This window comes from Lagopus leucura, unplaced genomic scaffold (genome assembly GCF_019238085.1).
Source record: "Lagopus leucura isolate 7727_CA_CO unplaced genomic scaffold, USGS_WTPT01 Super-Scaffold_100157, whole genome shotgun sequence".
Lineage (NCBI taxonomy): Eukaryota > Metazoa > Chordata > Aves > Galliformes > Phasianidae > Lagopus > Lagopus leucura.
This window is the reverse complement of record NW_024962334.1, coordinates 23,585,134-23,596,939: the sequence shown is the minus strand read 5'-3', so window position 1 is coordinate 23,596,939 and position 11,806 is coordinate 23,585,134. Positions and strand designations below refer to the sequence as shown.

Below are 11,806 nucleotides of genomic sequence, written 5' to 3'. Positions count from 1 at the left end.
AGATGAATATAATGTTGACTAATAAGAATAGTAAAGTAGTCATTTATAGATAAATATATTTGGCTTTCATCAATAAAAAACATAACTTTCCCCATGGGTACGAAATGTATTGTTGGGTTGATCTACACACTGAGAGAAAAAAAAAAAATAACACCCAACTGATAAAAAAAGAAAGACTTTTTTTTTTTCTCTGATAAATAAACACAGGAGGGGAAGAGACAGGCTGAAATAAAGGATGAAGCATAAAAATATAGAAAGGGGAGGGAGGGGAGGATTCATTTTGTGTCACTTTTCTTTGCCAAACCATAAACACAAGGACACTCAGCAGTTCATTCTTACTCAATGTTTCCACATTTTTCTGCTGTTTTCCATAGGTGGGGCAAAAATGACAAAGGATTGAGCCAAGTTTTCCATTGGCCCTATTAATATGGAAGCCTGCTCCAATATGTGAGATATCTAATTTTGCTTTACCTTGTGGTTTGCATCTTAGTTTTAAACTCTGTATTTTTACACTCATTTTCTTTTCAGAAACACAGAATGCTGAAGCATACAAATTATCTCTTGCTATACAAATTATATCTTGCTTGCACTGAACACACCTGATCGGAGTGAGAGGCTACATGACACACTATGGCTTAGGGTAGTGGGCCCTGGGCCCTTTAAGTGTTTGTTCTTTGGATCATTTTGTTTTAATCCCAAACTTAATAGCCTAAATACAAGCAGAGAACCGGGAAACCCAAGAAAACTCTGCCTTGTTATATTTTCTCATACATAAGTATGAAAAGCATGGAAAAAGGAGTGACCAAGAATATTTTTTCCCACTTTCCCATTCCCATTTTCAGCATTAGCTATACCAAGAGTTCACTAGTCAAGCCTCAAGTAATTACTAGTTTAAAAAGGAAAGTATTTTAAAATATTATTTGCTAAAATCTTATTATCTGCCTTTTAGATTTTGAAATATCTATGGCTTGTTTTCTGCAGTTAGAAACATTCCATAATAAAAGTAAATAACTAAAGCAAAACAAAATCAGCAATTATACGATTCCAGAAGGCAGAGTTTAATGAAAACAATCTATGGGCAACATCGTTTGCATAATATTGCAAGATACAATTAAAGTAATGCTTTAATTATTTTTTGCTCTCCCTAATGAATTTAATGTCTGAGTCACAGCTCTGTGTACTAAAACCTAAAAGAAAATTCTGAACAACTCTTACACTTCAGCGCCACTCAGCCTTGTACTAATTACGTAATATGAAATCCTGAAAGCCCAGAGAAATATGTCTTTGTTTGCCTTTAAAGAGAAACTTCAAAATATGTCACGTGATCAGTTCCTTTCTTTTAGAAAATTTTAGGAAACAATGCCCATAATCCCGCAGACTTGAGTGAAGCAGCTTACTAACTGCAATGCAGAACACGCAGCTGTAACTTCACTGTTTTTCCCCCATCAACTCTGATTTTAACATAGCACAAAGAAAACCATGCAGCAGCTTACAGGAACAAGTAGCTGTGCAACTACACTGCTTTTAATTAATGCACTGTACCAAAGCTTGAGTTGCAGTGAATATTGCAACACTCTTGTTTCTACATAGGGAATGTTCCAATACGAAGGACAGCAACAAAATTTTCAGTGACTTCAGTGGCAAAGTCAGGTATGAAGGGAACAAAGGATTCAGCTGTTTACCTCTGGATTTTCAGTTAACATGATACTGATGTGTACAAACTTTGGGCAAGGGCTTGTGTAAGCATGTGACAACAGCTGGAAAGAGTAAGGGAAGTCACTGTTTAAATCTCTTGTTGAAAGAAAAAGAAGATTCCGTTGATTGTTGGTGTTCTCCCAAAGGTGTGAATTTTAAAGATAAACAAAACCAAATTGAAGTCTTAAGCAATACAGCAAAAAAAAAAAAATAAATGCAATTATGTTTCTGACTTGGACATGTGATACTAGGGCTTTTGCTTGCAGAACATTATTGTTTCCAGAGATATAGAACAGTGGATCTCTAAAAGAAAAAGTTACTTGCACAACATCTGTTAAACAAGAAAAACATTTTGTTCACTAATACTCTCATATAATTATCCTACAATTGTTGGAACTAAACAGTGTAGACAAATAAATAAGCCATGAAATCTTAAAAATGTGCGGAAAGAAGATATATCCTAATAATAAGCAATGTTTGTAGTCAGAATTTAATTCATTCAATTAATGTTACGTAATATATTAACAATGCATAATTCAATTCACTAGCCAGCTGGCCTGGAGAGCCTCTTGATAATTCAAAAATAGAGACAGTAGAACTAGATCCAAGTTCTAGAACTAGATCTAAGGTTTAAGGTAACTAAAAATTAAAATAGTTCCTATAATAAAATTATGAGAAGCAGCTTAACAAGGATATAGCTACCTATCACATAGCTAACAGGAGAATGATGCAGTCGAGAGTGTTTCCACAAGCCTGTCCATGAAACTCTTTTCCGGTAAAGGCAAACTCTAAATTCCATTCTGTAACCAAAGAATTGTTTATACATACACAGTAGACTTTGCTATAAAATACAGGATACTGGGATATCCAATACAACGAGCTTCTTTGACTCTCCAGCCATAGGAATCATTGTCTCAAGTTGCTCCTCTCCTGTACCATACTTTCAGATAAAATATACACAATGGCAACAGTCCTTGGAAGTAGGAAACAAGTTTAAAATTTCTTGGAAAGAGGAAATGAATTTGGCCTCTCTTTTAATGACTGATTTACAAGTTTTTAAAAGGGACTCAGCCTTTTTAGACACGTAAGATATTCACAGTGGTAGGTACCCTCAGAAAATTTGGCCAAATTGGGCTGGCGAACAGAGGAATGTTTCATTTCCAAATTCCCATCAAGCTGAGAAGTGACTTTAAAGGTAAAAGAAGTAAGGCTTCTGTAGATTTCAGTACCTCTAAGATACATCATACACATTATCTCATTTCTGTATTTCACATATTTATTAGAATGGATCCCATACAGATACAACTGCTGTCTCTGGAATAACATATTACTTAAACTACTGTGCCTTCTGTATTTGTCAGTTATCTGTATTTTGTCATTTTTTTGTAGGCAAATGATAGAATAAGAAAATAGTGATTTATACAGAATAGATAGTCATGTTCTAGGTCTAGGAGTGGGACTTCAAAGATCAGCTAGCCCAACTGCGTGACCTCTTCAGGGCTGAATTAAAGCATATTAGTGAGGGCTTTGTCCAAACATCTCTGAAAACTGATAGGCATGAGATGTGTATCTCAATCTGAATTTACTTTTGAAATCTCATTCCTTTGATTACTTCATGTAAGCTAATGGAATTCATTATGATATCTTTAAAATTTAATTTAGATCTTCACTATTTTCCTTCAAAGACTGTGGATTTTTAAATGCAGATTTTCAGTGTCTTAAGAACAACTGGTATCACAGAAAGTTGAAACTTCATTGCAGAAAAAAAAAAATACAGACACATGGAGTTTTACCTCAGCTGACCAAGAAAAAACTAGAAGATATTAACTCATTTTCCTGTTTATTATACTACTGTCACTAAATTGACCTCAATTTTTTTTTTGAGGTAATGTTGATGTCACTGTTACAAATTTTTAAAGTATAGGTGTACAACTTAGGAAGTTAAAACTTCAGTTGATCATGTTGTACTTCTGGAATCAGATTCTGCTATTTTCTCTTAAATATCTAATAGTTTTTTATTGAAACAATCCAAATTTCATACTTTAATTATGGCAAGAGACACAATCATTACTACCATCACTGTGATCCCACAGATGGGAAAATTCAGGCAAAGATATGGTAAGTTTTGGTCAGAAACAGTAGAACTCCTGGCTGCTGCACAAGTATGTTAATCATGAGATTGTATTCAGCGGTATACAATTGTATCTACTCATTTCTTAAATAGACATTTACTTATACCAGGTTATGAGTAAATGTTCAAATTAAACTTTTAAATAAGTACTTTAAATATAATTACTTTTATTGCTTTCATGGGGCTTTTTTTATTCTTCTCATTATTTACAGTGAAGATGATCCACAAGTAAATCTTTCATTTAAACATGCCTTAAAGTTAAGAAGGTATCATCCTTACTTTGCAGCCCAGATCTTAGTATATCTAATTGAACAAACACCTAATTTCCTCAGTTGAACATTTCAGACTCTAAAGTGATGGGCAAAAGTCACTTGATCTAAATATAGAGTAACTTAAAACACTGCAATTTCATTAATATAACTTCAGTGTCTGAATAACGACTTACCAGAAACATCCAGTTACATAGTCTGTGGCATCTTTTATGGCTTAAGACTGAAAAGGTGCATTAATTAAAAATAGGCTCGCTTCATATGTGAAGTTGGTTAGCATGCCCTTACTATCCTAAAAGAAACTGGAATAAGAGAAAAACAAAAGAATCCCATTTTTAATTCAAGTATTATTGTTAGCTTGAAGCATGCAAGAGAGCTTGCAGTTTTTAGCTACTTGACTTTAAACACTACTAAAAGTTCTGGAGCCAAGTAGAAGTTGGAAGAGCATAAGGAAAGAAAAACAACCTAGCTCCGGTATTTTTGCCAGTCCTGCTGTTTGGAGACTCCCTTTACCATTTGTATTTAATTTTCCTATCTTAGTAGAAACCATCTTTCCAGCAGCTCCTGAAAGATGTGCATCTCCCCTGAGATCACCTCCACAGGAAATTATGAGGAATTAAGGGCCCAGCCTTGCAAATATTTTGTCATGTGAGTAACATTAGTCAATGGGATACTTGTGTGCAAGTGCTGGCTTGATCATATCTAAGGTTGGCAATTGCAGGTGTACTCCTTAAATAACTCAGTCCAAACTGAAAGCCTGCGTTATAAAATGCATATATCCATCAACTTTCCTGAAGATATTTCAACTTGTACTATTTTGAGATATTTTATCATGCTGTTTTTAATAATTGTCTTGCCTCAACTATACATCCTCATGTAGCTGTATGCTAGGAACACCAAACCACGACCCTTATGGAAAAACTGGTATTCATGTATCAGCTGGTTGCTTTATACCAGATTGCTACAAATATGTTTTTAAATATTTCTATTCTGAAAATACTTTTCACATATGGTTAACTACTAATAAACATACTGAAAAATCCTATTAGTTTTACATGGCTTCTGTGACACGGTGATACTTTGAAAAAAAATATGTTATGAATGAACATTTTATTTAAATAGAGGTAAAATTAAATATTTTAAAAATCAAGTAAATTCACTTTCCAATGAATCTTTCAAATCTTCATATGAAATCAAACCCCTTCTATCATATGTAAAATGACTATGATTCAGTAGGAGTCATAGCTGATTAATTCCAAGGAACGTAGGTTATTCCAAAGCATTGTTTCCATAATTCAAGTGGTGTCATATTTGCTCTTTCAGAGATGTTTATCTTTAGATGAAGTAATCCACCTCATAGTTTGAATTCCCCAGAATGCAATGCAGAGGGAAAACAAGACCTACAACACAAAATTTAAAATAGGCATTATCATTTTATACATACATAATACTTTAAAAATTATATTTATCTGTAAACATGAGTGTATAAAAGCACAAAACTCCTAAGGAGGAAAATTACAGGACTATTCTAGGCATACTGACAAATTCACCTTAAGAAAACATGCTTTCTTTTTCTCTTACTCTTCTTGTTTCCATTTGTTCTTTCTGAATGGCATCAAAACATGGTAACTGGCAGCCTGTATGACCTTCTCTATTTCATAGCAAAAGTTGAATTTAGAGTGCTCAGAATTACATACAATAAGACAGGACAACAACACCTTCTGTGCCAGAAGGTAAGTGCAAAAATGTTGAATTTTGTTTACATGCAAATAATGTCTGAAGATGCCTAGCATGGCAAGTTGCATGGTAGTATATAAATACCTAAAGTAGTCTTAAAAACAGTCTATGGTAAATGAGATATCCCGGTTGCAGTACTTTAGATAGACACTTATTCCCCAACAGCTGTGTTGAGATATAAACTTGATTTGAAATAATTTAGGAAAAATAGTGTTTTCCTTTTTTCTGTGCATTTTTCATTAGCCAGTGAAGTTTAATAAGAAATCTGCATTTTATAATTATTATTATTAGTTTGCTTGCTAAAAACCCCTTGAGGATAAGTGGGAATATTTGCAGGATTGAATCTAATTCAGGTAATAGCTTTGTCTACACAAGTAGAGGATGATACACTTCGCACGTGTATGTGAAATGTTGTGTTTTAAAAGCTCTGATATGTCACATTTGGAATAAAGCTTTCAAGAATATGACAGTCATGGTTTATTGAACATAAACTGAATTAACATCCAATTTTCCTAGAAGGTATTTTGTCCAGGTGATTTCTTTTGTTTGTTTGAAGGGACAGAAAATTCAAATTTAAGAGTTTTTTTTTTTTTTTTTTACTCAAGTTTAATAATTTTCTCAGGTTTATCTGTAATATAAAATTGGAGCTGTTCTAGTCAGTACTTTTAAAATATACATCATTTAACTTTCAACATTTATAAATGTATGGCTCCAAAACTTACTACTGTCCTCATCTGCACATTCATCAAAGTACATGAGATCTGAGTGTGCAATATAAATAAAAATGACCATAATACCTAAGAAATACTAACTCTGCATTGGATGGAATGAAGTCTGATCCCCCTCACAACCTATCTGTGACAGGTACAACCTCAAATTATCTGTACACTGCATAGTTATTAGCATGAAAGTAACACAGCTCCAATCCAATAAAGTTCTCTTTCAAGGAAAATTCTCTTCAACTATTCTCACTGCAGATTTTAATTCTAATTGACCAAGGATAGGCTGTGTATTTAGAAATTCTGATGACACTTAGTGCTATAGGTCTCATTTTTAAGAAAGACTCATAAAATTCTCACCAAAATACTTGTTTATTGGTGTTTCAGAAAAATTTTACTTTTTTTTTCCCCCCCATGTTACCACAAGTACCTTGTAAAATCTGAGTACATCACCTCATGACTCAATTTTACAGCTATGGAGTGGAGCATTGCTGCAGGCACATGCTCTTCTTGTTTCATGAGATTTGCTTTATTTCTACACTGCGATGTTTATGTAGGAGAAAAGCAATTTTAAACAACTATCTGCATTTCTGATTTGCCTGTTATGCAATTGAGATCCATGTGAATTGTGGTACACATAAAATGATAATATCTTCTGACTGTGGAAAAACTCTTTGTCATGCTAGCTTGAGAAACAGATCTTATCCACTTGTCAAAATCAGTACTTCTGACACGCTACTAAACTCACTTCATTCCTCACCTCAAAAGATCACTTCTATTCCTGGAAGACACATTAAATATAGAAGTATTTCATTTTCAGAAGCATTCTTAAGCACACTTAATGACTGAAATGCGGGGCATTTGTAGGGGATTAATGACTGCTGGGAGATGATGATCACCTGAAGAAGTACAGCTATGGGGCATTAAGCCCCAGGAAATGTTCTCAGCTAAAGATGGTTATTGCTATTATAGGCTGAAAATGAAAAAAACACATTGGGTGAATTTTTCTTTTAAAAATAGAGCAATGCAGCTTCTTCTTTCTTAATTAAATTATTCATTATGATTTTCATAAAGCATGCAATCAGAGCCTGTGGGGGTATTCTTCAAATTTCAGTTATTGCATCCAGAATGAATAACCACATCAGGCACACTGTGGATCTGCAGAACAAGTTCGGCTTCATCATTCTATAACAGTATTGATTCACTGCCTATCAACGTCAGGACTGCCAGTACTCGATGGAAAATAACCCATTCATGAAATAATAATGCTTCAAGGTGGATAAAAAAAAAAATCAGGGAAAAAAATTAAGGGGCCAAATCCTCCCTTGCATGACACAAGTTCTGGCTGGCTCTATAGCTACAATGCTGACCTATAATGAGCAGAGCCAGCTGCATGGGGCGACCAAGCAGAAACTTGCTATAGGAGCTGGAGTTCAGTTTCTTCTGATTACTGCTATGTACTCTGGAGGTAAAAGGTTTGTTCCACTTGAATAAATGGTGCAGTCAGGAGATGTCAGTAATGGAAAACCAAGCTGAAACGTGCCAGAATTCAGAGCAGACAGTAGTGTGGGCAGCAGGAAGCAGTAGAAGAGCATTTCACCAGGAGACTTAAACTATAATTGACAGTTTTTTTTTTTTTTTTAACATATTGGAAAAAACATGAAACTTATAGATACTCTGAACTTTCTGTTCAAGTTTCTAGGATCCTAAGTGAAATTTTAGTTTGTTTGCTTGTTTTTCCCTTTTACAGTTATCTAAATTTTTAGATAAATTTAGATTTTTCACATAAATTGGCATTCTTTCTCCAATGGTCCAAACTGACTACTATTTGCCTCTTGGTAAAAATATTTATATATCAGTTGCCTAATTTAGTCAATTTTGAAACGAAAATATAACTTAAAGAGAATGCTTTCTTGTTTTTACTCTGATAAAAGTTCCTCCACAAATACTGTTATATACCAAAAAGCTGAACATGAGACAGCAGTGTATGCTTGCAACCCAGAAGGCCAACTGCATCCTGGCTGCATCAAGAGGAGTGGTCAGTAAGGTGAAGGAGGTGACTGTCCCCTTCTACTCTGCCCTTCTGAGCTTCCATCTGGAATACTGTGTCCAAGCCAGAGAGCCCCATTACAGTAGGGATGTAAAGCTGTAGAACAGGTCCAGTGGAGGGCCACAAAGATGATCAGGGGACTGGAGCACTTCTATGAAGAAAAGCTAAAGGAGTTATGATTGTTTAGGCTGGAGAAGACTCCAGGGAGACATAAGTATGGCCTTCCAATAGTTTAAGGGAGCTTACAAGCAGCAAGAGAAGTGACTTTTTAGATGGTCTGACAGTAATAGAACAAGGGGGAATCGCTTCACAATAAAAGAGGTAATATCAAGATTTTAGGTAGAAATTTTTTACTCAGAGGGTGATGAGGTGCTGGCATAGGCTACCCAAAAAGTTGGTGGATGCCTCATCTCTGAAGGGATCCAAGTCCAGGCATGGGATCCTAGGCATCCTGATCTAGTGGCTTGCAACCCTGCTTACGGTAGGGGGTTGGGATGAGTTGATCTTTAAGGTCCCCTCCAACCTAAGCCATTCTGTGATTCTACAATTCTATGATAACAATAATTACAGAATGCAACAGTTCATCTTGAAAGCAGAATTTCTCACAAGCACACATCCAGGAATGTTAAAATGCAAACTTTTTGCCACCTCAGTACAAGCACTTGTTATATTTATCTGTTCAAGTAACTACAAATTAATTATGGGCTCTCCTCTAGACTGCTGGAAGAAGACAGACTTCCAAATATTTACATTATCTCCTTCCCTACAGTCTTTCAGTTTCCATATAGCTTGTGTTCCCACTGTGAATAAGTCTACAGAAATGTAAACAACACTATTCATAAGAAAAAGATACCTTAGCTAATGGACTGAATGCAGGATTGAGTCTGCTGTTCACAACAAATCCCCACTGGAGTGATCTAAGTTCATTACGCTGTAAAACATTTTGAAATAATTAGCTAAATTCAGGCACCCAATTCCGTGTTAGCTTTACTAATGATCACTAATGTTATTTTCTGCCATTTTCTCTTTTTGTAATGACTTTTGTAGGTCTGAGTTGCCTAGACACAGCACTGTGTTTTTTTCTTGCAGACTTAATCCGATCAGAATTAGAAGACTTCAGACACTGGTCTAGAATTGTAGACAAGTGTTCAAAGACACCCCTAGTTTAAGGAAAAGGTTTGAACCACAAGTCCTCAGATCCCTGCTGACCCAAATCATTCAATGATTCTTTGACATTTCTCAGGTTCTGCTCAGAGATGTTCACTCCGAATTTCACTGCGGGGGTAGTTCGTATCTGTTCAACAAATACGCTATACTTTGGGTACATGTAGCTCTAGGGTGGGTTCATGAAAACCAGCACATTCAGAAACTTCATGAGGTTGACTGTTCACATAAAAAATAGGCCTGGTACTTTCAGTGATGTGCCCTCTCAATCTGACACTGCAAACTGTTTAACTGATATTGCAAATTAAACATTGCAAAAGTTTTTCTATATTCTTTCTCTCCAAAAGCTCTAGAAATAATTTTACATTATGAGTATTAAGAATAATTTTTAGATTGAGAAGTCTGTTTCTGTATACAATCATTCTTTTCTAGTTAATATGGAGAGAACAAACTGATATAATAGTTAATATAAAATACAATATAATAATAATAATAGAATATAGCAACAAAATGGTTAAATAAACAATCCCAGATTTCTCAAGTTAGTTTTTACACACACTACCACTGTTTTCCCACTTCCCCATACAAGATTACTTGTAAACAAGAATGTGCAGAACTACACAGAGGAGATGGAAAATATATGTCTCAAAAGAGTAAAAGGTTTACTGTTTTAAGACGTCAGGATACGGGTAAAAGCTGAATGCATCTTCATTCTCAGTGCAGTGTTTTTAAATGAGCAGTCTAAGGCTAGTAGAGAAATACCATGATTTTAGCAGTAGGCATAGAAAGCACTTGTAGAGTGAACAGGTTTAGTAGACTGCCACACTAGTAAACAATTTGCAGTAACAATACTTGGAAACCAAAGAGGGGGAATCAGATTATTATTTTTTGAGGAAGGTGAGAGAACTGTGGATAGAAAGGAACTACAATAATAGCAGCTTCACAGCATTTGTCCAAGATTCCTGCAGAAGTAGCGGAATGTCTGAAAACTCTCCATGAGGATTCATCATACACATTTAGGCTACTGGTGCAGCTCATATCTCATAGGTTCAGTATGTCCCAGACATAGAACAAAGTATGTATTAATAGACTGCTGGCACACACACAATTAATCCAAGTACCTTTGTCCCCCACAAAACTGTATTAATACTTCACTCATTGAAAGGATTCTTGCTGGTATGATATACTCCATTAGCTTTGTATTTCCTAATTAGCAGACGATGAGAAAATAATTAAGAAGAAATATGTACATCTTCTTCAGATTCTGTTAAACATTTTAAACTTTATTCTTTTATTAAAATATGGCGTGACTCTCTAAAGTCAGTTAAAGCATGAAAACATAGTCTGTAAGTGTCCCCACATCCTAAAAGTCCTATGTTACACATCCAGGAAAGGCAAAGATAGATATGGAGACAGGATATATATCCTTCAGTTGCTTTCACAGCTGGACACATCCCCACTATGAAATGAAATGCACTGCAGAGATGCTTGAGTTAGCAAAGACAGAAGCTGCTAAGAGTCTCAGCACAACACCAGGTTGGCTGACTTTCCTGGCACTGCTATCACCTTGCATCCCTCAGCTAAACACACAGGGATTTTCGCACAAGCACATCTAAAGTGGCCTATATGCAGCCAGCAAATAACTTGAATCCTACTAGACTGTGGCCTTTCAAATTACTTGTATATGTGTCCGACTGAATTGTTACTTATTTTATTTCTTTCTTCTGGGGTCAAAGAATGAACATACAACCTAAATGCTACAACTCTGAATGTTTTTCCTCATTCTTAAAGGACAAAAACAAAACAAAGCAAAACAAAAATCTGAAACCAGGAAGCTTTGCTGTCAGTCATGAACAGGAACTTCCACATGTGTTGCATTGAGCTATGCAAGTGTAGTGTATCAACATTACACTTATTAACATACACAAACTCTCCTCATGATCTTCAGTACAAAAGTTGTCAAAATGTTTTACTGAAATATCTGAGAACACTTGCCATAGTAGATTACTTAATTAAAAGCATAAATACCTAAATTATTCTA

At 35.1% G+C, this 11,806-nt stretch overlaps 1 protein-coding gene across 3 annotated transcripts in view; it reads right to left on the bottom strand.

Moving 5' to 3' along the window:
* Positions 1-1,037: 1,037 nt before the first annotated feature.
* The window catches only part of AGMO (alkylglycerol monooxygenase), a 182,446-nt gene continuing 171,677 nt past the window's right edge, over positions 1,038-11,806 (bottom strand). For 2 of the 3 annotated variants that reach the window (XM_042888540.1, XM_042888544.1), the window contains 2 exons: positions 9,455-9,532; positions 1,038-5,495 (listed from right to left, as the gene is read on the bottom strand). In XM_042888540.1, coding sequence (XP_042744474.1) covers positions 5,415-5,495; positions 9,455-9,532 — 159 coding nt within the window. In that variant the 3' untranslated portion in view covers positions 1,038-5,414. The remainder of the gene's footprint in view (positions 5,496-9,454; positions 9,533-11,806) is intronic. The other variant, XM_042888542.1, reaches the window with a different exon arrangement.